At 27.5% G+C, this 24,482-nt stretch overlaps 3 protein-coding genes across 6 annotated transcripts in view; 1 reads left to right on the plus strand and 2 right to left on the minus strand.

The window, feature by feature from the left end:
* LOC132919413 (ankyrin repeat and SAM domain-containing protein 3-like) overlaps positions 1 to 2,522 on the plus strand; it is a 60,845-nt gene extending 58,323 nt beyond the window's left edge. For all 3 annotated transcript variants that reach the window (XM_060981001.1, XM_060981000.1, XM_060980999.1), the window contains 3 exons: positions 1,072 to 1,241; positions 1,361 to 1,490; positions 2,195 to 2,522. In XM_060981001.1, the coding sequence (XP_060836984.1) occupies positions 1,072 to 1,241; positions 1,361 to 1,490; positions 2,195 to 2,279 (385 nt within the window). In that variant the 3' untranslated portion in view covers positions 2,280 to 2,522. The remainder of the gene's footprint in view (positions 1 to 1,071; positions 1,242 to 1,360; positions 1,491 to 2,194) is intronic.
* Positions 2,523 to 4,331: 1,809 nt separating this feature from the next.
* Positions 4,332 to 9,602, minus strand: LOC132921307 (methionine--tRNA ligase, cytoplasmic). The gene is made up of 12 exons (XM_060984265.1): positions 9,329 to 9,602; positions 8,718 to 8,834; positions 8,301 to 8,504; positions 8,120 to 8,209; positions 7,676 to 8,027; positions 7,377 to 7,596; positions 7,102 to 7,315; positions 6,744 to 6,980; positions 6,491 to 6,674; positions 6,262 to 6,426; positions 5,687 to 5,845; positions 4,332 to 4,774 (listed from the first exon to the last, which is right to left on the minus strand). Exons 1-12 carry the CDS (start codon positions 9,436 to 9,438, stop codon positions 4,616 to 4,618), a joined length of 2,211 nt encoding a protein of 736 aa, XP_060840248.1. The 5' UTR covers positions 9,439 to 9,602; the 3' UTR covers positions 4,332 to 4,615.
* Positions 9,603 to 11,198: 1,596 nt separating this feature from the next.
* On the minus strand, positions 11,199 to 21,447 carry LOC132919949 (CLIP-associating protein 1-like). Of its 2 annotated transcripts, none has more exons than XM_060981902.1 (2): positions 21,156 to 21,447; positions 11,199 to 16,725 (listed from the first exon to the last, which is right to left on the minus strand). In XM_060981902.1, the coding sequence occupies exon 2, from the start codon at positions 16,629 to 16,631 to the stop codon at positions 12,576 to 12,578; it is 4,056 nt and encodes a 1,351-aa protein (XP_060837885.1). In that variant the 5' UTR covers positions 16,632 to 16,725; positions 21,156 to 21,447; the 3' UTR covers positions 11,199 to 12,575. The 2 variants fall into 2 exon arrangements, with proteins under 2 accessions (XP_060837885.1, XP_060837884.1); XM_060981901.1 differs by having other exon boundaries at positions 21,152 to 21,447.
* Between the last annotated feature and the right edge of the window lie 3,035 nt (positions 21,448 to 24,482).

The raw sequence follows: 24,482 nt of genomic DNA on the forward strand, positions 1-24,482 counted from the left end.
AGAGCAAAGATTTAGGGGGGCAACAATATTTTATAGGTATTTAATTCATAATTTAAAAATGTTGTTATAATAGTAGGTATAGGACATAGGTATTCAATGAAATAACATGTCTGGGGGGGCCTGGACCCCTAGGCCCCCCTGTATCCGTTCCTGACACTAACTATGACATATCTTACATCTCCCACAAAAATTATAAAATATTTATAAAAAAGTATAAAAAGATTATTATAAGTAAATTTTATAAGCAGAAAATATTGATTTTTTAATAATTTATGCACTTTAATTGTATATTATATTCATATAACAGTTTTTTTTACCTTATGTATAAGTACCTAATACATCATATTATATTTTATAAATAATTACAAGAACTATTTAAGGTTTAAGTATTTAAAGTTTAAATTAACAATATAGTATCGTAATATTTGTAATTCATTATACACTATACAGTATTATATATTTATTTTAATTTAAATGGCGTTGAAAAATTAATTTAATATAATTTTTGTTCAATGGTATCTATTTCCCCGATGTTTTGATTAAGTCAAAGAGAAAGTAAAATTTAAATTGAAAGATTACTCAGGTATTAATATTTTTGATACGTTTTCAAAAAACAAAAATATTTACAACAAATCGAATGTAGAATATTTTGATTTTTAAAACATATTTTAGGTTGGTAATTGTAAACATACAGCCAAAATGTTGATGTGATGCATTATTTATTTATAAATAGTCAATGAAATAATATAAAACAATTCATAATATTATATATTTACAATGTTTTAATGTTTTATATATTTTATAAATATAACCTACAAGTAGTTAGATACAATGAATTCATAATTAATGTTTAAAACCTTTACCTACTGACAATATATATATGCATCATTATATAGATACTATAACGTCTATAACTTTAAAAAGCATATAACCGAGTAAACGACGTATAAAAAATACACATTACAACGATAAAACTGATAGGAATTAAGAGGACACTACCATTAAAACATTAACTATACCTACATTGGCTACATTTGAAAATACATTTACATTCTATACTTGTTTTTATAGAGATAACTTCGGTAAGACTATGACCATGACAGCTATCTCTAAAGGATTTCAGAGAGTAATGAAATTATTGTACGAATATGAAAATAGACACGAAAAAAACGTGTTGAATACTACGTGGTCAGAAAAATTAGAAATGACCAGAAACAATCATCAAAACGACGATCATTTAGGTATGTTTAATTTCACTTAATGCAGATAATTATTTTTATAAACACACTACAGTGTACAAGGTATTTTATATTTAAATATTCTGGGATTATATGTGAATGTATATTATTAATTATTATAGATTATCACGTGGAAAAACTACTAAGACAATTGTCGTTAGAAAAATATTGGCCGGTGTTCGACAAACGAAACATCCGGTATAATGATTTCTTGAAGTTATCTGAGCAAGACTTAAAAGATATCGGTATAAAGTGAGTATACAACACACAGTTTTCATTACTAAATTAAAGAACAATCAACATATCCATAACTAATTATATTTACTATTATTTAGTATTTTAGTGGAATAGGTATACGTAATAGCAGGGTCGTATACAGGGGGGTTCAACTCCCCCCCCCCCACGGGTTAGGAAATTTGTTTGTATACGTGCCTGCGTAATAGGTACTACTGAATACTGGCACTAAGGTAATTCTTATAGGTATAAATATAAATGTATAATTTCAATTTTGAGTTATTGTTATTTATAATAATAAATAAATACTCATTAATCGTTATCTAGTTTATGCCTGGCGATTATATATTTTGAGCGATAAATGCACTTAATTATATTAAAATAGAATTCATCCAATTCCAAACAGGGCCACCGGCATAATATTTTAAATAAAATACTACAAATTAATTCACAAACAGAAAACAAAAGAAAGTAATACATTTATATTATAAACTATTCTAACACGTTTTTGTGCACTAAAACTTATTTATTGTATATTCCAAAACATAAATTATATAATTATTTATATTTATAATAAAATAATAATTGATCTAAGATAATCATATTTAATCAAATTTGAAATTAATCTAATATTCACGTAGACAACTTAATATTTTAATATACCTACGTCCTACATATTCAACACAGATGCTAATACAAATTAAATATAATTATTTTTTTAGTTTATTTGGTCCAAGGAGAAAATTAATAATGACTATTGACAAATTAAATGAATTAAGGACATCACAAGAACACTCGAGAAGTTGAAAATTGTACATTAATATACTTTTTTTATTTTATTTTAACTTTTATTGAATTGATGTACCTTTATATTTTTTACCTATATATATTTATGATTTTTATTTGAATTTTTTATTGATGAACATAACTACCATATTATTTATACTTACTACATTATTTTTAAATATTTTAACTTTAAAATGTATTTCTGCATACTATCACATTTGAAATTTCAAGATATGTAAGAAATAAATTAATTTTATACAGTAATATTTTTATGGTTTATTTTATTTATGCCTTCGACTGTGAAAATATCAGTCACGTTTATTTGCGTACTAAATAAATTATGTATTTATTATTTGTAAGCATCATCGATGCTTTAAATTCTAATTTTTAAGCTAAAAGTTCGTATTAAAAAAAAAGGCGATTAGTCATGTTTTGTTAGACGGTCAGAAAAGTTCCGTAAACGAACTGCAATTTCTACGTTTCCAGGTTATTTAGGACATTTAGGTATTATATGATTTATGATTATGTTATGACTACATGAGTTTTCACTAATCTCGCGGCAGAAGGAGACGACTAGAAGTCAACACTCTGCATCGTATCCACTTCTCGTATATGGTGACATAAGTAAAGGATAGCCGATTACAGTGTTTGCAGCATAATCCACATCCGATCGAAAATAATCTCAAAGCGATGAATGCTTATTGCTTAGATTATACCCTTAACGACATGGCTAGGTATAGTAGGTATGCCACTGGTGTGCTAAATAATCCTCCCAATCTTCTAGTCATAATACGTAACATTTATGAGGTAGTTAGTTACTACCTTATGCCCTTCTCTCGCTTAAAGAGTAGACAGGTTGAAGGAAAAACGACAGAAGTTTGAGACTAACACCCGCCGCATCGTCTCGAAGACAATATGTAACCCCAAGGACTGAGAAAGTTAAACGCAGAGGCTGTGAAGGGACCTGGGCACTCGTAATTACTTTCCACCGTACTAATGGGACGGTGACTCATGTAACCATGCTAAAATAGTAAGATGAACGTTTGAACTGGTTATTTGGTTTACAAGTATATTTCATATACAACAGCGCTATCTAGCTACAAAAATCATCGGCTCCGAGTAAGGTTCTTTGAGCGTACGTCAAAATTACAATGGTTCCCGGTCGGCGGGCTTCCATGAACAGTTATTTTATGAATTATGAACTTACGTAACATTAGTAATTACCATATTTTATTAATCTTAACTAATTTTTTCAAGTCATTGGCAAATTGTGGTTACTATAGCAGCCACGGGCCCACGGAGCTTCAGAGTTGTAGTCCTTCTCTTATTCATATTTCATTGAATTTCAACTAAAAATGTAACAAAATTCTTCAAAAATATTTTTAAACCTTAGAGTTAAAGCTTATGATTGATTTAAACTAATTTGATTTGAAATTAATTTTTCAGACAATTCCAAAAATAATAAATAAATAAAAATAGATTTTGGAATTATTCAATTTATTTATCAATGCATTGAAGGCAATATGCGACTCTATCTTAGATGGATCAAAAAACTGATGTCAAACTTAGTATTATTTAATCATATTTTTATAGTACACAGGAGAGGCTGATGAATTGTCTGAATTCACATTATCTACATAAGCTTTCATAATTTTTATAAACATCAATGTCAAACACTTATAATTTTATAATAACATTTTAATGTTATTAACACTTAATTGTATGTGTTTCTGAAGCAACATGTTAATCACAGAATAGCCGGTACTGACTAAAATGCATTTTCTCATTTCAATTATAATACATTATTTCATCTTGTATTTATTTTTTAATAGATATACTCAGTAACCAGTGCACATAAATATAATATATAATTCAAATTTTTTATAGGACCTAGACATACTCCGAACTTTAAATCTGCACGCTCCTATGACTGTATACTAAAGACTTAACTTTCAGTGTTCACCATTCAAGTTTTTGAATTTGAATAAAGATAACTTGAAACAATACTATTTAGTGTATAAGTAAATTACTATAAGTGATAATTAATAATATGTAAAAACATAATAACACATATTTATTTATAAATACAATTTATTGCATATTGGATATCTTTATTTAATATGATCTTTACAGATTTTAAAAATGACAATTATTCAACTAATGAATACAATTTTTATGTAATAAATATAGTTGGATAAAATAAATATATTTTAAAGAGAAATATTAAAAGTTAGGAATGAAAATTAATTGGAAAAATTTGATTTGTTACAGAACTGGAAAAAATTGTGTACTTTACTATTATCTTATCTCGTAGTATTAAGGAACAAAATTCAACATATTGAAAGTTATAGTCAAGTTTATTTTTTAGTTGGTTTTTGTTTCTTTTTTTGTCCGTTTTCAACTGGAACACCTTTTGATATAGATAGTTTAGATTTCAATTGTAACAGTAAATCAATTTCAGGTTGTAATTCACTTTTTTCAACTTTTGCTTCCTTTAGTTTACGTACCTTGTCGCCCTGTCAACAAATTATTTTAATTTAGTAAATATAATAATAAAAACGATTATATATTTAGTATTTACCAATTGCGTGCTAATCAATTTTGTAGTTTATCAACTGTTTTAAATTTTAATTAATACAGTTCAATAATAAATTAAGTTTTACTAACTTAATCTTACATTAACAGATAGAATTTATCATATTATTTCAAAAATTGTTTTACTTCACTACCAAATTAATGACAATTAAAAATACAAGGAAAAAACATTAAGTTAAAATATTTTACAGTCAACTATTATAACTAACTGAGTTTAGCCACATTATTCAATGTATGATTGTGCACATTTAAAAAAATAGATGTATCACTAATACAACTAAACAGAACTACTCTGTGGATTGGGATAGTTGTGCTAAGACACAGCTTGAACTCAAGCATAAAAAGAGAAATTACTGTGTTTCAACCAAAGAAAATATGTCTCGGAAACAAGCTCCATCTACTTGCATGCGTTATATCATATCAATTGTTCTATTTAGTTGTATAATGTATACTAAGTGATGGCAATAAAACAATGTACCTGCCATTACTTTGCAAATGATAATATTGGATTACATTCTAGACGTCGACTATAAATTATGAAAATATTAAAATTACTATATTTAATATTCTTTGTATATAATGTAATATACACTATATTTAACACTAGATAAGAAATGTTTTATAAATATCTTGTAATAATATGAAAAAATGAAAACTAACATGGATGGTTAACTTTTCGAATTATTAGCATCAACAATAAATTTGTAATTATAATGATTAATGGGTATTATAGTTAAAGTACACTATACTGATTAGTTTTGTATTAAGGTAAGTTTGATAGTATAACACATATTTATAAATAACCCCAAATAACTATGCAATATTGCAATTACTTGTTTGGAAATTTCTTCTTCTAAGTCATCAATAGATATTGGATTGGAATCTAATTTCATTTGTTCTAAGCTTTTCTTCATCTCCAATAATGTTTTGACATACGGTTCCCACTCACTTTTTTGAGCTCCGCTTTGCTTTAATTGTCGCACTGTATCTCCCTAACATAAAATAAAATAAATTATAAAATATTCCCTTTTTTTTTTAATAGTTTAATAAGTGAGCTCAGTATATATATATATTCTTAATTTAGTGTCACACATTGTGTAATTACAAGGTACTGCTAAGTAATACTGTAGTTGTTTTCAATAAAACTAAATTAAAAACCGCGGGAAACAAAACCCGGCTGCAACAAATTGTTTATTAATATGTACTGAATGGCTATAATAAGTATTAAATCAGTTTGTCTATGGCCGATTTATTCATAAACTTATCTAAATATATGTACAAGGGACGATCACAGATTGGTGGCAACCTTACTACCAACGCCAACCTGTGATTAGCAATGGCGGTAAACATTTTAAAAACAATTTGAAACATAAAAAACTTTAACATTTATTAAAATAGGTTTATTTACTTGTTTAAAAATAGCTTCTTCCATTTGTTCTACAGTTGTAATTTGTTTAAGGTCCAAACCAGCAGCCATTACTAATTCTTTTTCCTGTGATTTCTGTTTGCCAGCAAAGCGACTTTTTAATTGATTGACGACTGATGGATCAATTTTTTCAAATAATGGAGCTGGCTATGATTTAAATAAAAATAAATTAGTATTTATTGTTTATAAGCATAAAACTGTTGAATAATACTTTTCCAATTTTATGTCCAGGTGGCAAAAAAACTGATACGAAATTGTTTAATAAAAATGTAGAGATATCAATGTTCAACTGTTTTCCAATTATATTAACAGTTTGTGGCATATAAGGTTGTAACATGACAGCTAGTAAACAAACTAAATTACAACTTAGTCCAATGACTGTACCTGCTCTGATTCTACAATATTATACAATAAGATTAGTCAAATAAAATAAATACTACTTTTATTTTCAATTGTGTCATTACTTTTCTTCATTTGATCCTTTTATTAACACCCAGGGTTTTTGGAATTGCATGTATTGGTTACCATGGCGAGATATTGAAAGTATGAGTCGTAAGCCATCTCTAAGTTTCGCTTTATCCAACATATTTATGTATTCTTTGAGGTCACGTGTTACTAATGCTAATAAAGTGAGTTCGTCATTTCCTAATTGAATTTCAGGAATAACACAATCAAAAAACTTTTCTAAGAACGATAAAGCTCTGAAATATTTGTTTTTTTACTAATTAGTATTTTATAGTTTTTATAATAAGACTACATATTATTTTTCTAAACAATATAAATACATAAGCATAAATAAGTAAAAAAGTATAATTAAATTACCTGTTACAAAAGTTTCCTAAATTGTTCAACAACTCAGAATTATTTTTAGTAGCTAGATCAGCCCAGCTAAATGAACTATCTTGTGATTCAGGACGGACAAACAATAAGTAAAATCTAAAAACATCAGCAGGCAACCCTGTATCTTGAGCATCATTTCCAAATACTCCAATACCACGGGACTTAGAAAATTTACCATCTTCATAGTTTAAATATTCTAAAAGAATAATAAATATACATAAATACTGATTAAGCTCGACATTTTTACAATCACAAACCTGTTGCCATTATATGATTGACCATTGTATAGTTTCGTTCAGTAGAAAATAGGCATACTGGAAACATGACGGAATGAAAAGGCACATTATCTTTTGCCATGAATTGGTAGTATGTTATTTTAGTATCATCTTCTGGTTGCCACCATTTACGCCATTCTGGAGTATATACAGCACTCATGCTCATGTAGCCAATTGGTGCATCAAACCAAACATAAAACACCTATAAAATTAGTTGTTAGAGATATTTTGCTAATAATGTAAAAATAAAAAGTCATTAAAAAATTAAATTAAATGCATACTTTTGACTTGAAGTCTTCAAGTGGAACAGGAATTCCCCATTTCAAATCTCTCGTTATACATCTCTCCTTTAAACCATCTTTTAACCAAGCCTTAGTTATCACTTTAGCATTATAAGACCAATCATCACCAGATTTATCTACCCAATCATTAAGTTTAGCTTCAACTTTGGGTAAATTCAAAAAGAGTTGCTGAGAACTACGTACAACTGGTGTTTTTTGACAAACCTTGCATCTAGGTTTTATAAGTTCAGTAGCATTTATTAAATGTCCACAACCATCACATTGATCACCTCTAGCATCCTCATATTTACACAGAGGACATGTTCCTTCAACAAATCGATCAGCTAAAAATCTAAAACAAAATAATTAATTTCAGAATAATATTAAAAATAAGAAATTATCTGCATGTGTGATTTAAGAAATGTATTTTGATAAATTACATACCTATCACAATTTTCACATAAAAGTTGTTCCATAGATGCAGTAGTAGTATAACCATTATTGTGTACTTCCTTAAATATTTCTTGAACAATTCTAAATTAAATACAAACCAATTTTTTTTAAGAACTAATTTAATTTAAATATATTACATTCAAATTTAGAACTATATAGATATAATTTTTACTCGGTTTGTTTCGGTGATGTAGTTCTACCAAAATGATCAAAACTAATATTGAACCACTTATATATTTCACTATGAATTTTGAAATACTTGTCACAGATTTCTTGCGGTGTTAATTTTTCTTCTAATGCTTTTGTTTCAGTTGCAGTACCATATTCATCAGTACCACTAATGTATAATGTATTCCAACCACGCAATCTACAATATCTAATGAATAAAATTTAAAAAAACAACCAAAATTAATTTAATTTAATGATAAATTAGTAATTAAAAAATAAGAATACAACGATATCATATTTAGACTACTGGAATAAATATTCATTGTACTTAATTTATTTAATAGTATAGTATACAATGCATTTATATAAATAATAATCAATTACCTATGTTTAGACAGATCATATTATTTAAAAAACTTACCTTGCAAAAACATCGGCAGATAAAACACAACCAATTATGTTACCAAGATGTGGAACATTGTTGACATATGGTAGTGCTGAAGTCACAAGAACATTTTTTTCGTCTTTAACAGGTAATCTATATTAAAAATATAAAAACATACAAATAAATGATATAATGCACATTGGTACCTATAACATTAAAATATGTAATTATTCTAACAAAACTTAATAGACATTGACAAGTTACAGTATGACTAATAATAAAGATATAAAGAATTTTTTTTTACTTTTAACAAATTTTAATATATTTTCGTTATATAAATTAGGTACATAGTTACTCAAATAGGTAGATGCACAAAGCAAAATTTATTTTTATCGAGAATAATTAAATACTAAGTAGTTTGAGAACTTTAATTATTAGTTATTACTAATAGGAATTATTAATTTGAAAATGATAGGTATTTATAATTTTTTGTATTTCAAGTTGTTTAATACTATAGTGTAAAGAATCAGTCGGCAAATTGTTTTCAAATACTGTGCAATAACATGACAAAGTTTTTTAAACATTCTAACCATTACAAAATCGTTACAAAATTTAAGTGTAAAACAATTAATGTTGATTAAACTTACACTGGTTGGCATTCAATTTTATTAATATCTTTTAGACAGGACTTGGATATCCATGAATTCTTCGCGTTCAATAACTCGAATTCGCCTACTTCAACGGCCGCTATGGACATTTTTACAACTTTCGACACTTTAAGTAGACCTTAATAATCAACCGACCACTCTCGTGTCTCGTCTCTCGCTGACAGGACAGGTCGTTTGAGTGTTTGACGCTTTTCGACTTTGCAGTTTGCTCTACTTTGCAGACCACAGTTTTAAAGAATTATAGGTTATCACTTATCAGCACACGTAAACACCATAGATAATATATATTGTTCTGTGATAATAATCATATATACGATGGGTATCATTATCAATTATCATTTACCATCGCCATTCGCCGCCAAATCTGAAATCACATATGAATCAAATGAATCAATGGATTCGAACATTTAAGCCAAATCAATAATCAATAATCATATCCCATAGGCCGTTGTGTCCTGTAAACTTGACAATGACGAACGACAGTAGAATTTCCGTAGAATTATATTATACATATTATAATTTATAGCAATTATAACTCAGAATTTTATCACTAAGTTATTTGCCTTTGCCAATTAACTAAGCAACTTGCAAACATAATTTCTCGTGGTCCATAGCCACGTACAGTTAGACGTATGCTATAATGTTACAAAACAGCATTAATATTTGTATTTTTTTTCTTTTGTAAACCAAATAAATTAGAATAAAGCGAAATTGTCTGTAAATTAAAATTATACACGTTCTTTCACTTTTAGAAAACTGTGAGAATTAGGTACTTACTCTTAAGAATACCAAATAAGTAATAACACGAACAGTGTTTTTTGATTTATTTGTTGTAAAGATCTAGAGAATAGGGTTTCTAAAAAGATCGAATTATATCCTCTTTATTAAACACAATTTCTGTTGTCTCAATTTATTTTATAAATATCATAGATTTCATATTTCGTACAAAAAGTCGAATGTTACTTATGTTTTAGTCTAATAAATAACAATCATTGGTAAAAGAAACTAACACTTTTAAAGTGTATACCTACCTATAAAGCTACGCGACTACGTCATTTTTTTATTTTTGGAATAATCTACATTATATAATAACCCCAAGTTGACCAAATTTTAAAACACTAAAAAAAAAAAACCACTATACTCTTCAAGACAATACTTAATAATATTATGTAGTCATGTGGCCGTGTGGGTATCTATGATCAATGTGTACATTTTACTTCCGACCACACAATTGAAGATATTATTATTATTGTTCCAGAATAACGACTGGTGTCTTAACAGTTATAAGTGTTATAACCACGACAATATTAATTAGCTCATCTGCAGCTCATCGAATTGCTGTTAATTAAAATATTATATTTTAAATGTTTCGTATGGTTCACCGGTTCCCGATGTTCTAGGTAGGTAATTGGTGGGAGGATGGCGAGACGTGGCGCGTGTACACGCCCACAACTACGAGAAAATAAATTGCAGTAGAAACTAGGCCTAGGCCTATTTAAACATTTTAAACAGGCATTAGAAATTATTGTACGTTCGTAATCGGTATTAATATTATTATAGGACACGCAAACGTCAGCACTTATCAGCAGAAGTTTTTTTTATTGTCATGAATTCATGATTATTATTTACATTTTTCGTCCTCTATATCATCATGATCTAGTCGTCGCTAGACATCTAAAGTAGACCAGCTTTCGAATCACACTAGTATGATCCACAGCTATAGCCTACAACTAACTACTGTAACTGACAAATTACAAATTATACATGTTTATCATACAAATAATAAAGATAGCGTTAGATAGGTACTTACACTAAAGTTTTTAAATAGGAAAGAAATAAAAACAATTAATTTTATTGGGTTTTAATTTTATTATGGCTTTTGTACAAAAATTAAAATAACATTACAACAATAGTAGTTACCATAAAAATAAAATAATAAAATCACAAAAAATTATAATGGAAGTATAATGCATTTATTCTACAAACTCACAAGTAGAAACTAAAAGTTTTTTTGTAAAAAATCTATTATAAATTTATGACATTTTTTTAAATAATTCATCAGTATATATTTTTACACAATAAATTAGCGTGCCACTAACACAATTAATAAATTTTGACATTCATAACATTTTGTTTATAATTTACTTAAACTACAAACCGTAAAAAACGAAATAACATTTATTTCTTGACTAACTCTTAAAGTCTTAATTTAATAATAAAACAATATACACAGTTTTGGGAAAAAATATTATTTTGAAGAAAACTATCGACAAAATATCTCCAAACATAATAATTATGTAGTTACTTATTTTTTTTTTTTTATTTATCATAAGTTCACATGAATTGTTTTATTGTATCGTTCTGTAAATTATTTTTCATAGTGTAAACGGAAATATAAAATAGTTGAACTAATATATTACAATTATCACAATATTTTTAACAAAATCACTGAAAAAAATAGTGGCACAATATATTTAAACAAGACATGTATGAATTATAAATGTATAATAATATACTTTAAATTATTTATGTGACTAAATAAATAATTTAAGCCACATATTACAAAGGATAAAATATAATTAAATAAAAAAATTTAACTAATGCAATAATACTTGTTGATAGTCTGAAATTAACAGAAACACACTATATATGACAACAAAAAAGTTTAAACTTAAAGAAGTATTATAAACAAAACAGATTAATAGAAATGAATTAATAGAAATCAGTACTTCAGTTATTTAAAAATAGATTTTCAAGAACTATACTAAAAAAAAAAAGTTTAAAATAGTATCTTAACAAGTCAATAGTAATAATACAACCAATAGCAATATATTAAAAACTAACTCGTACACAGTTACAAAATATTATTTTACAACTGGATAAAAATAATTATATATTTTTGGTTAATAGACAATTCCTTAATTTATTATTAGGAGATGTGATGGTTTGACAAAAGATTAAAATTGTAATTTAGATACAATAATTAACTTTACACTAGTTAGTGATTAAAAATTATCAAATATTAAAATGTAAAACATTGTTATGTGGTTGAGTTTGAAAAGGCAATAGTTAATAATGACTAAAGTACTAATATTTTGTTGAGCATCCCAATGTTAGATAAAAGAAGCAACTTGAATATCACATACAAGTTTCTAAAACTTTTAATGGAATACCTTTATAGGACTCTTATTATTTTGTTCGTTAATAAATATTATAAATAGTTAGTTTAAGAAGTGGTTTTGGGCGATGTTGGAGAAGACTGTTGAGCACGTTCAATATATAAGTTCAATAGCTTGAGCTTGGCGCCATTTAAACTTGATATATGAGGTGCAAATTCTTGTTCACCAAATACTTTATGTAATGAAACCATACAAAAGACTGCTGATTTTCGAACCGCACTATCAGGATTATCATAGCCTTGTAGTAAACCAGGCATTATCTCCTTCATTTGAACAGCTACAGGAGGGCTGCCATACATATCAACCAGTTTAGTCATCATCTTGATTGCCATCAAATTAACAGGAAATTCTTTTGCCGATATCAATGGAGTAATTACTCTAACAACTGTTTCTGGTTGTAAAGAGATACTTAAGGCAAATGAACATTCTTCAGCAACTTTTACAACAGGTTTACAGGGATCACAACACATATTTAGTACTTTTAATATAATCAATTCAGTGAAGTTGTAAAAACAAGTAACCATTTCTGGCTTTTGAACAAGATATGTAATCAAAATGATAGCTTGTTCTCGTACAATTGGTTCATTGTCCATCAATAATTTCAGAACAACTTTAATAATTTTTTTGAAATTTTTTATAAGAAGATCAGAAGGACCATCTCTAATTAATTCTTTTAAACGGTTTAAATTTGATTGTTTATAATCCAGTTGAAGGGAATCTTTATCTAAATCATCTAATATTTTTATAATTCCATCTGTTGTTGCAGTATGGCCATTTTTGTAACCATTTAAGTTATGATTATCAGTTTCAGTACGGACTGACATTTGACTTATTCCAGAGTCATAAGAAGCAGCATCTCTTTCTCCTGTATAATGGCATTCTAAACTGTACTTTTGTATTTCAGCAGTGGTTTGTTTTAATGACTTGTAGATTTCTTCTGAATTGAAAGTATCAGTGTTGTCTTGTTGCAAAGGCGGTGAAGCAAGACTTGTTGGGGACTGTCGGTTATGATATTTCGGAGACATTAATTGATCAACACTACTTCTCCTGACTCTGTTTTTAATGAGTCCAGAAACTGCTTCTTGATACTCTTCTGGTAACTGGGATAATCTTAATGTGATTTGAGATGCATTTAAACTGTATAATGCAAGAATAGATTCTTGTGCAGCACGTCTTAACTCAGGTCCTTGCTTTATATTATTACCCATAGTCCATCCAATCATTTTCGTTAATGCTAGAGTAGCATAATCTTTTTTTCCATCTGCCGCAGACGGAAATGCTGATCCTGGATCTGTTGTAACAGCTAATTTTGATATATAACTCATAGCAAATATTTTCATTTTAGCATTAGGAGTTTGTGTAGGATCTGTGAGAAATTTAAATACGGCAGTTAGCTGAGAATCACAAGGAAAAGATAATCTTACAATTTCCATTGTTTTTAATATTTTTGAATGCACAGAACCAAGTATATCAGAACCTCCCTTATTGAATAACTTGGCTAAAAGTATATATAACCAATGCTCTAAATATTGACTATGTGTAACAATTAATTCATTTAAAGCATCCAGAAACAGACTTATAACTTTTGTTTGAGAATCCATAAACATTTTAGTAAATATATCTGTTAGCCTCCTTAATAATATTTCACTTAAAATATTTCCTTGTTGCAAATATCTTTGTAAGCTTACTAAGCCTTCCTTGCGATTATTCCAGTTTGAACTTTCACAGTTTAATATTATATCATCTATATCTAAACTAGAGCTCTCCCAAATCTCTTTATGCAAGCGATGTTGTGATCCATTCCAATAAAATGAATCGGAAGGCCGCCGATGAGAATCAATTGAGCGTTCAGAACAAATGCTAGATGTCTCACTCTCATCACTATGATCATCTAATGATCTTCCTAATATTTTTCTTGGTGATTTATGACCAGTAGTACTTCCCAGAGCATCAGCCAGGGCAGATTCTGCTTCTCGACTCTGCATTAATATTTTTTGTGCCATTATTGGTCTAGACGTAGGCAAAATAGGTGGCCGTCTACTACTTGTGTGTGATCCAAGGGAACTATATCTATTAGGACTAGCTTCTCTACTAGTATCTTGAGATCTGGGTATACCAGAACTGCCTCTTCGCGATTTTGGTTGGCCAAAAGTAAATCTTGAAGATGGTGATCCTGAACGACTAGTTGGTTGAGATATTGATACTCTTCCTCTTGATCTCCCAATTCTTTCTGATTGATGCATATCTTCATTAGGTTTTTTGGTAACAGATTGAGGAGACACCATGGGGTTAACTTTTTGTCTAGCAAGTGCTGCATATTGAGCACGAGCTTTTGCTCTTTGCGCAGCTTGTAAATCTATGGCACTGCTTGATCTCATTGAAATGTTGCTTTGTGGAGTAACTGGACGACGAGAAGGTAATCTTGTACTTTCAGCCATAACAGATTTTGGTAAACATGAATTAGATCCAGTATTTGTTAGTAATACTTTACGATATGCTGGTTCTAGTTTATTTAATAATATTTCTCCTTGTTCTGGAAAATGTTCACAAAATCCCCAATAAGATTTCCGTGATAACACTCGAGCATCTGAATCGGCATCTGCTATACCTTTTTTTATGGAATCCTGAAGTATTGTGATGTGTCTTTCTAATGCTTGAGTTGGCCACGTACGTAAAATTTGATCAAAGAATTCACAACATGCACGACGAATATCTTTTGACTTAGATCCTAGGCTATTTGCAAGAATAGGTATAATACGAGGAGCATGAGTATGTTCTAATATAAATCTTATAGCAATTAATCCAGATGAAGCGGTTACTTTTGCTGAATTTGGTATAAGATCAATTAAATTGCTAAAAATTGATTCAGCAAAGTGATTGAATTTATTACCCAAACGTTGAGATAAAAATGCTATAGTAATACATGTTTCTCTAACAACCTGAGATCTCAAGTCCTTGACAGACGTTTGAAAGGAATGTTCTAAATATCTCAAATTATTGAAAAACTCTTCATATTTTGTTGAACCAGTTAATACAAGTGATCTAATTTTTTTCAAAGATTCAACTCGTTTATTCCATTGTTCATTACCATCTTGAATAGACTCGTGTAATTTTTTCATAGTATCATCTAAATCTCGTACACTAAAAATCTGTATTGTAGGAACATCTTCAAAAGATCGAATAAAAGTATCTTCATCAACAGCACCAGCATGAGAAGAGGTAGAAGACGCTGAATTGGGTTTTCTTACAGAACCAGTTCGTTGTAAAGGTGTTGCAGAATTTGGAGGAAAAAATGAACCAGGTCTTTTAACACTACCAGGAATGCGTCTAGGTGCTGACATACAAGCACGATCAGTCTCATCATCATCAGCTAAGCTAAGTCCAACAAAAGCAGTTGGCAATAAATCTCCAGCTGCTTTAGCATCATCAAATTTATTCATCAAGTCAGTCATTTTACCTTGAGGAATGGTGTATTTTTTTTGTATATCTACACGTAATTTTTCTCCAACATGTTTATATAAATCAACAAGTGTTTCAAATGCTTTATGCCTCACTTGAACATTAGGATCACTTAAAAGTTTTACAATCATGGGTACAATTTTTGATATAGTGATACAGTTGGCACCAAATTCTTCAACAGTTGATAATAATAACTTCATTGCTCCTTCTTTAACATTACTATTTTTGTGATAGAATGCATTAGCTGATATTTTGTCGAATAATGCCTGAGGGCTAATTGTATCACATTCCATTAATTTCATAATAAGAAAAAGTGCTTTGACTTTAATTGAATCCTTACTATCACCTAGACGGTCGACAGCTAAAGGTAGTACAGTAGAAATATATGGTCTAAAATCCGTTCTCATTCTAGTTATTAACTGTGTTATTATTTCAATCCCATATTGAGTAACTTTGGGATTGCTGTTTGATAACCATTGAACAACCCCATCAATAAACATTCCAATATCAGAACATTCAACTGAATTACTAGGTTCTTCTAAATAAGTAAATAATTTACCACCAACAGTTACTTTCATCCTTATATCAGAAGTTGATAACAGAGGTAAAAAACCATCTAAATCATGGGGTGATCCGGCAGCCATTTTTTTAGATGGCGAATTTATCTGAGGCTGTATAGTAAATTGCTGTTAAGTGCTATACTTCTTTGTTATGCAATTCATCTATATGATTAATGTCCTGTAACAAAATAATACATTATTTATTATTAAAGCGTAGATTTAATTACATTTTGTTATAGTACATTAATGCTAAGCGGAAAATTTGTTTTAAATATCAAAGAATTTAAATATGAAACTTTTATTTTACATTTTTGAATAATTTTTGATATATTTTATAAGAGTGGATAAATTTGATAAAAATTAGTTTAAATTAACTAGCTAAAAATAAAAAATGTATAATATTTTTAGATATATCAGTACCACACAAAAGCAAAGGCGGCTACACAACAGTCTGACAAATAAAAATGATATCACACGCGAGCAGATAAATTGTTAAGTTTATAATGTTTTTACTATTTTTTAAATTTTTTTATCTCATATTCAAAATCAGAATATTTTATCCATGAGCAAAGTAGAGTGTAAATATGGGTACTCAGAAAAATGTTAGTCTATTATTTTCATCTAAACTTTAAATACGGTAACACCTAAGTTAATTAATACTAATTAAAAATCCATTGAAAGATTACAAAAAACTTAAATAATAATAGTTTTTGTAATTATGAGTGACTTTGTTACAAAAATAATCTTGTACAATTGTACCTATACATGAAAAAACAGTTTTATTTATAACTTGTTTTAACCATAATAACATCAGATTATGATTTTTTTTTTTTTACTAAAATAATATTACTATCAGCTATTTTACTAATTTTCAGAATATTTAAATCCGCAGATCATTTACTATTTTATAACATTCATTAAAAAACATAGATAACAGTTTAATAAGTAGGTAATTACTAATTATTTTAAATAAGTTTAATAAATATACAGGTACATTACCAATTTAATTTTTAAACGTTTTGAGGTATAGCTTATACCATTTTAATGACCAATATTAACTTAACAATCATACTAATTAGATATATCACTTCTTAGTTAATGATTACCTATTACAATAGTTGAAATTAAAATAAATACCTACAATTTTATGCAATGTTAATTTTGAAAAAAACTTAATATACAATTTAACGTTAACCTTATAGGAAGATACTTACTTCAAGATAATAAGTATGGAATTTAAAGTCATATTAATTATTGTATTTACTAAGGGTATTTTGAGGGGTATTTACTTCATCAATTTTAGTTTAAATAAATATTAAAAAACATAAATTAATACTAAATTGCACAATTTGATATAAATATAATATAAACTGTAAGTATAAGTAAAAAAATTAAAAACTATTGAATGCAGGAACGAACAGTGTCTAAAAACGTTGTACATTTCTTTAGTTATACCCACGTTGGAATATTGTTCAATTATTTAAAACCCAACACAAGTCGGATTGATGGAATCACTTAAGCATGTATGTACAAAGAAGATTTTTACGCTTAATGGTATATAAGAGATGTATGCATTCCAATAATCACCCATCCGAGTCAATATCCCTTAATTCTATACAGGCTTCCCTTAACTTAGATTCTCTTGTTAATAAATGAAAATATACAGACATCTGTTTTCTATCTAAATTAGTAAATGGTGTTTTATCTTTAACTATTACAGTTTATAAACTTCCATGTTCCTAAATTTAATTCATGTTCTTGTCCCACATTTGAAATCCCTTTCCATTGAACATCCTATGGCATTAATAACCTTATTGATCGAACAGCCAGAGAGTGCAATAAATTAAAACTTGATTTGTTTATTATGAATGATTTGTATTCTATAAAACACTGTTTTTTGCAGCCTGACGCACATCACTAAAATTATCACTTTATATTTTGTTAATTTAATTTAATATTATGTACTTAATTTATACTACTATTGTACTTGTATCTCTATTCTAACAATGTTATTAGTATATATTTTATTGTCACTGTACTTGAGCCCACCAGGGTGTTTACACCAAATAAATAAATAAGCACAATCAATTCAATTATTGTTGATCTTTGAGAACAATATATCAACATAATAACATTTTTTTTATGTAAGTAATGATAATTATCAATTGAATATGCTTATGTAAAAGCTTATGCCTATAATGAAATTATTGAATTAGCATAATAAGTCACAAAAATTAATTCTTTATATTTATTTATATAATATAAAAATTATTAACACATAGGTAGGTAATAGGTATCAAATGTGCAAAGATATAAAAGAATTTATAAAACTGTTAAAAAGATAAAATAAACACATCATAATGTGGGATTAAAATTCAAATATATGAGAAGAAATGGACAAAATAAACATTAGGAAATAAAGACAAGAAAATTCTAATTGGATGATTTAATAATGTATTTGATCAGCGTTTCTCAAAGTGTGGGTCGTCAGTCAATTATTAGTGGGTCGTAAACAATTTTTTGAATTATGATGTCAATGCATACATTTCGCATACACCTCATTATTAAAAGTACATTTATAAAAATAAATTGATAATAAACCTATAAAATATTAAATATATATTACAAGTTTATACATATTTATATAATACAAATTTTGTTTTTTATAGCTACTTTTTGAAAATGAAACCATGTGGGTCGCGAAAGATTTTTTGGGGTAAATTTGGGCCACGGTACTAAAAAGATTGAAAACCACTGTATTAGATACATATATAAAGAAGCTATATAATTTTAAAGAATATTTAGGGAGGAATTAAAAAAGGAAATCTTATTATTAAGATGTTAGTCTAAAGTTTTGGGACAAAAAAAAAAGAGCTTTAATAATGTTTTTCAGAATGGAATGGTGGGGTTTAAATGAAATCTTTGAAGTAGATAGTTTCATTAAACATCTTAATCAACCTGCCTTGCTCGTGTATCTTTGTATACATATTATACTCTATGCAGTGAGAGAACATCCTGCTAACCAATAAAGATCAGTTTTTCTGTACATCTCCACTCAAAATCCTGTGACTGGTTTGATTATAGCAGAATAGTGCATGGAAGTTCACAGAATTGACACAATATCTAGTTGGATAGAAGATAGTAATTACTTATTTTATTATAAAAGGTATAAATTGTAAATATTTTTTCTTATTAAAAAAAATAATAATTTGTTGATATTTAGTAATTAAATAAGAACCTAGATACCCTGATAAAATAAAAATATATAAAATTTAAAACAAAGACTCTATAAACTATATGTAGGTAAGTACTTTAAGAACTTTTAATGGTAATAAATAGATAGATTTTATGGTCATACAACAAATTACTAATGTCACTAATAAAGTGATTGTTATAGGCTTTAAAATTATTTTGGCCTTGCAAATACACTAGACAACTCCCCTTATTAAGTATTCTCATATTGATAGTTTCAAACCTTTAAACTTCAGTACCTACCTAGTAAGTAATAATCTTTAAAAAAAAAGTCAAATTAAATATGTACCTAATGATAATTTATCATTTTGTAAGCTACTAATTATTATTAAATGGTGAGGTATTTATTATTTATTTTTGGATATTTAAATTAATAAAGATAGGTGAATTGGTACACAAATAAATAATAAATGTTTTAACAATTAATAGCTCAAATACTTGAAAAAACTATTGTTTATTTATTTTAAATGTATTAACTACTTAGTAGTTAAATCAACAACAATTATAGATAAAATTATGGCATTCCTGTTGCATACTCACTACTCATAAAATATTACGTATGTGTTCTAATATAATAAAATCTATTTTTTTAAGTGTACCATATAACTATAAATTGAATTTAACTGTTAAATATATTTGTGTTGAGTATCTTCTATATATATAATTTGTATATGATCTATATTAGAAACAAGAATATCAAATAATCATTTCATTTTAAAAATGTAAACAAATACATGAATAGAATAAAAAAAATATGATTTATTTATCATGTCATATTAAGGATTGTGATTATTTTAAAATATCTAAAACTTGTAATTTTATAAGTTAACTAATACTTTATTTCCACTTACTTACAAACAAATGAAAATAGGTAATTGGTTAGTTGTGAAAAAATTAGACAAAGTACATAAATTACCTATACTAATGAATAATTTTTAATCTTTTATTTTATCTTTTCTTAACTTAGTTTTTAAAATTACATTGAAATCACATAAAATTTTACTGGATAAATATACTAGGTATTTCACACTATATCTACCATACAATATATGTTTATTTTTTATTGCAATTTTAACATTAACATAAATTAACAGTATTTAAATAGATACCTCAGAAAAAATATTCTACAAATATATTCTATAGGCTTAGAGTAGACTAGGTGTCATCAGCTGGTTTATCTATAACGAATTTGAATTATTTACTTGGTCCACCAAAATATTCTACTCGGCTATAGAAGATCAACCGGAAATATAATTTAGTGCCATAATACGAATTTGACGAGTAAGAAGTTAAATTGAAATAGGAATACAATTAAAAAGACACATAAAAACAATAAGTGGCAAAAGACTTACCGACCACTTGGGCTCGTCGTAAAATGATAACAGGTTTATCGTCGTGCACATTTGTTCGTGGATACGATTCAACTATATCGTCAAGTAAATATTCCAAACACTGACAGTGTAATTGTCTTGAATTATTCAGAAATCGCACACCAATGAACTTTCGAGCGAAAAAAAATTATCGGTCTAGAAAACAATCATTGAATCATCGCGCCGAATACCGAACTGAAAACTGAAAAGAAGGCAGTAGAACAACAACAGATATTTTTTTTTCGTCAAGGACAAAATAATGGATGTAGGGTGCGCGTTCAGCTGCAACTGCACAAACTACGAAACGGAAACCTATGCATCGGAAACGTACGTTATAAACTACATAACCTCAAATGTCAGCGGATGTCCAACAACGGCAACAACACTTTATTTTTTATTCTCTAATAGGCAATAGCACTATTAATTAGACTAATTAATAATTATACTATTATAGCACTACAGCAGTAGCACCTTTATATAAAAGCAAGTAGCAATTAGCCCAATCCCAATAGTAAAAATTGTCGTGTTAACTTACTTTTTTTTACTAATTAGTCATCACTCATCACAGAAACTAACTGATCAGTTACTTTAGTCTTTATCATAATATTAGTAATTGTGTTTCTATTTTTGGGCATTTTACATTTGTATGCCATTTAACATCCTAAAAAGTCCTTTAGGATTTAATACGTATTTTTTTTATAGATAACTACGCATATTGATGATAACTAACTGATCACGATTAATGGAAAAATTTTGTTTTTTAATTAATTTAATTAAATTTTTTTTGGCGATATTATGTATTAAAATGATACTTACCAATTTTCTTAATACGCCAATCGTAAAATAAATTAACTATCTACGTGGCATACGACAATACTCGTAACTAATTAAATTTATAAAAATATCAAATAAATTGGATGCAATTTCGTATTTAATATTGTATAAGACTATTAGAATTATTCCTTAAATATACGTTATCTTAGTACAAAAAATATACACCGATCAAATACAATTTATGGAGTACTGGAGGTATAAATAATGATCTACCATTTGTTATTCGAAATGGTTATACGGCACAAATAGTTTGAATGAAATTTATAAAAGTAATACACTTTTACATACTTAATGTTAATACTTATATTATAACTAATAGTTATTAACTTCTCAAACCCATAACAGCATGTCAACATTTATATGTTATACCTGAAAACATTACGTGGACTAATAACAGGATTTGGGATTTCATAATTTATTACCACCTACCTAACTATAACATCATGGATCCCGCGAAACGCGTGTAATGTGTAGGTATACACATCGACCCTGAAACTCGACGAGCCATATTATCATAAACCATAATAGTTTAATTTTTAATAGAATAATGATTCAATAATGACAAAAAGAATAATTTTCGTCCGGATGTTGTCAATAATCATAAGCATTATTTTGGTTAGCTGCGAAGGAATGTACATCATTAAACCGGCAAATAAGTAACAAAAACGTGAAGAATTTACTACAATGTCTACAATATGATAGTACGAGCTAAATAATATAAAATTGGTAACTTGACTTATAAATTTATAATACTGGTTTGAACTTTGGAAAACAAAATTAGAAAAATTAAATTCCGTTCTGATACCAGTACCTACTCAAATAAAAATTAATAATAAACTAATTCTCACAAAATACATTTTAGTATTAACTTGGACATGGACAATGATATACAAATTGAATTTGGCCAATTATATAAAACTAAAAATAAAAGTAGGACAAATAAGGTATTCCATACTCAACTTGAGACTGTATCAACTCGAACAATTTTTAAAATCAAACAACCCACCCCTTTATACTAAACTTATCTTATTATAATATTATACCTAACTTATAAGCAATGATATAATTCGACCAATAATAATTTATAACACCCATAGCGTGCAACCAAAACTTTTGACGTACAAAAAACCTCCTGAAAGCTGTGCTTTCAAGTTTCAATCTTAAAGTCTTCGTCTCAATATGTAATCACAAATTACAAGATATAACAGTTATTGACAATGTTAAATCCAGATTGCAGCTACACTTATAAATATGTTAAAAAATGTTACATAGATAAATGTAACGATTATTTTTAATTATGTAAATCATTAATTCAGCTACCGCTAAGTTTTGATATAAGTTGTAAATTACAGTTGGTAATATTTATAATTACACCTGTCTTCCTATTTTTAACGGAAAAAAAGTGGGTTAGAATATAACCTTTTTTTAGAAAAGTTGGGATTGAGATGGAATTAAAGACATTGGGGTTCCACGATTCACAAACTATTTCTTAAGGGTGCCATAAAAGTTTGGGAACCACTGGGTTAGATAAACACTCTGCTGCACAGTAGATAGAATAGATGTCGAGCGTTACACACAGTAATAGAATTTAAATTCAAAGATAAATCACTGCAGTATACAAAAAACGATTTTGTAATAAGTTTTCTATGACTAATAATTTTTGAATCATATAACTAAATAATAAAAATTGGTTAAGGATAAATCGTTATTATACCAATGTCTGAATATCCATTAAATAAACTTATGAGGAAACTTAAGATTTTTTTGAATTTCATAAAATATTGAGACTATGTATGCATTTTTAATATTTTGTGGTTTACACAATTGTATTATACGTAAACTAATAATTTTAAACAGCTACACAGGACATAGCATAAAAAGCGATATTTTTAAAATTATTTCATATTTAATAAATGCTTATTTATTTTGGAATAATATATTAATATATTAGTTTTCAAATTGCATTTTATGCTATCTTTAAGAACTTCTTTCATACAAATTGGTTTTTTTTTTGATTTAGCAGAATGTTTAAGTGTTTTTAAAAATCATACACACAACATCTTCTCATTTTAAATTATAAATGATATAAAAAAGTCAGTTGTAAACTTGTAACATTCAAATAAAATAATAGTACACATAAATCATAACTAACCCAAATACATACGACTAATATTATTTAAATAATAAGAGATGAGAAATATTAATATTCTTATAGATAACACACTACTAAAATCCCAAAGGTGCATATTACCTAAGTAGGTGTGTTAGTATAGAAATAATGATTAAAATAAGAATACATAAAAATGTGACAATAGAAAAAGTATAAGTAATGTAACAGTCACTAAATATTTGGCTGTATATTTAGTGTAATATTTTAATCCTGGTTCATGTACATTAGTGATTGCATTATTGAGACTTAACTAAACATCACTGGTTGTGGTATCTAATGATATATATACTTGGTTATATATTTATAAGT

This window comes from Rhopalosiphum padi, chromosome 2, assembly GCF_020882245.1.
Source record: "Rhopalosiphum padi isolate XX-2018 chromosome 2, ASM2088224v1, whole genome shotgun sequence".
In the NCBI taxonomy this organism is placed as follows: Eukaryota; Metazoa; Arthropoda; class Insecta; order Hemiptera; family Aphididae; genus Rhopalosiphum; species Rhopalosiphum padi.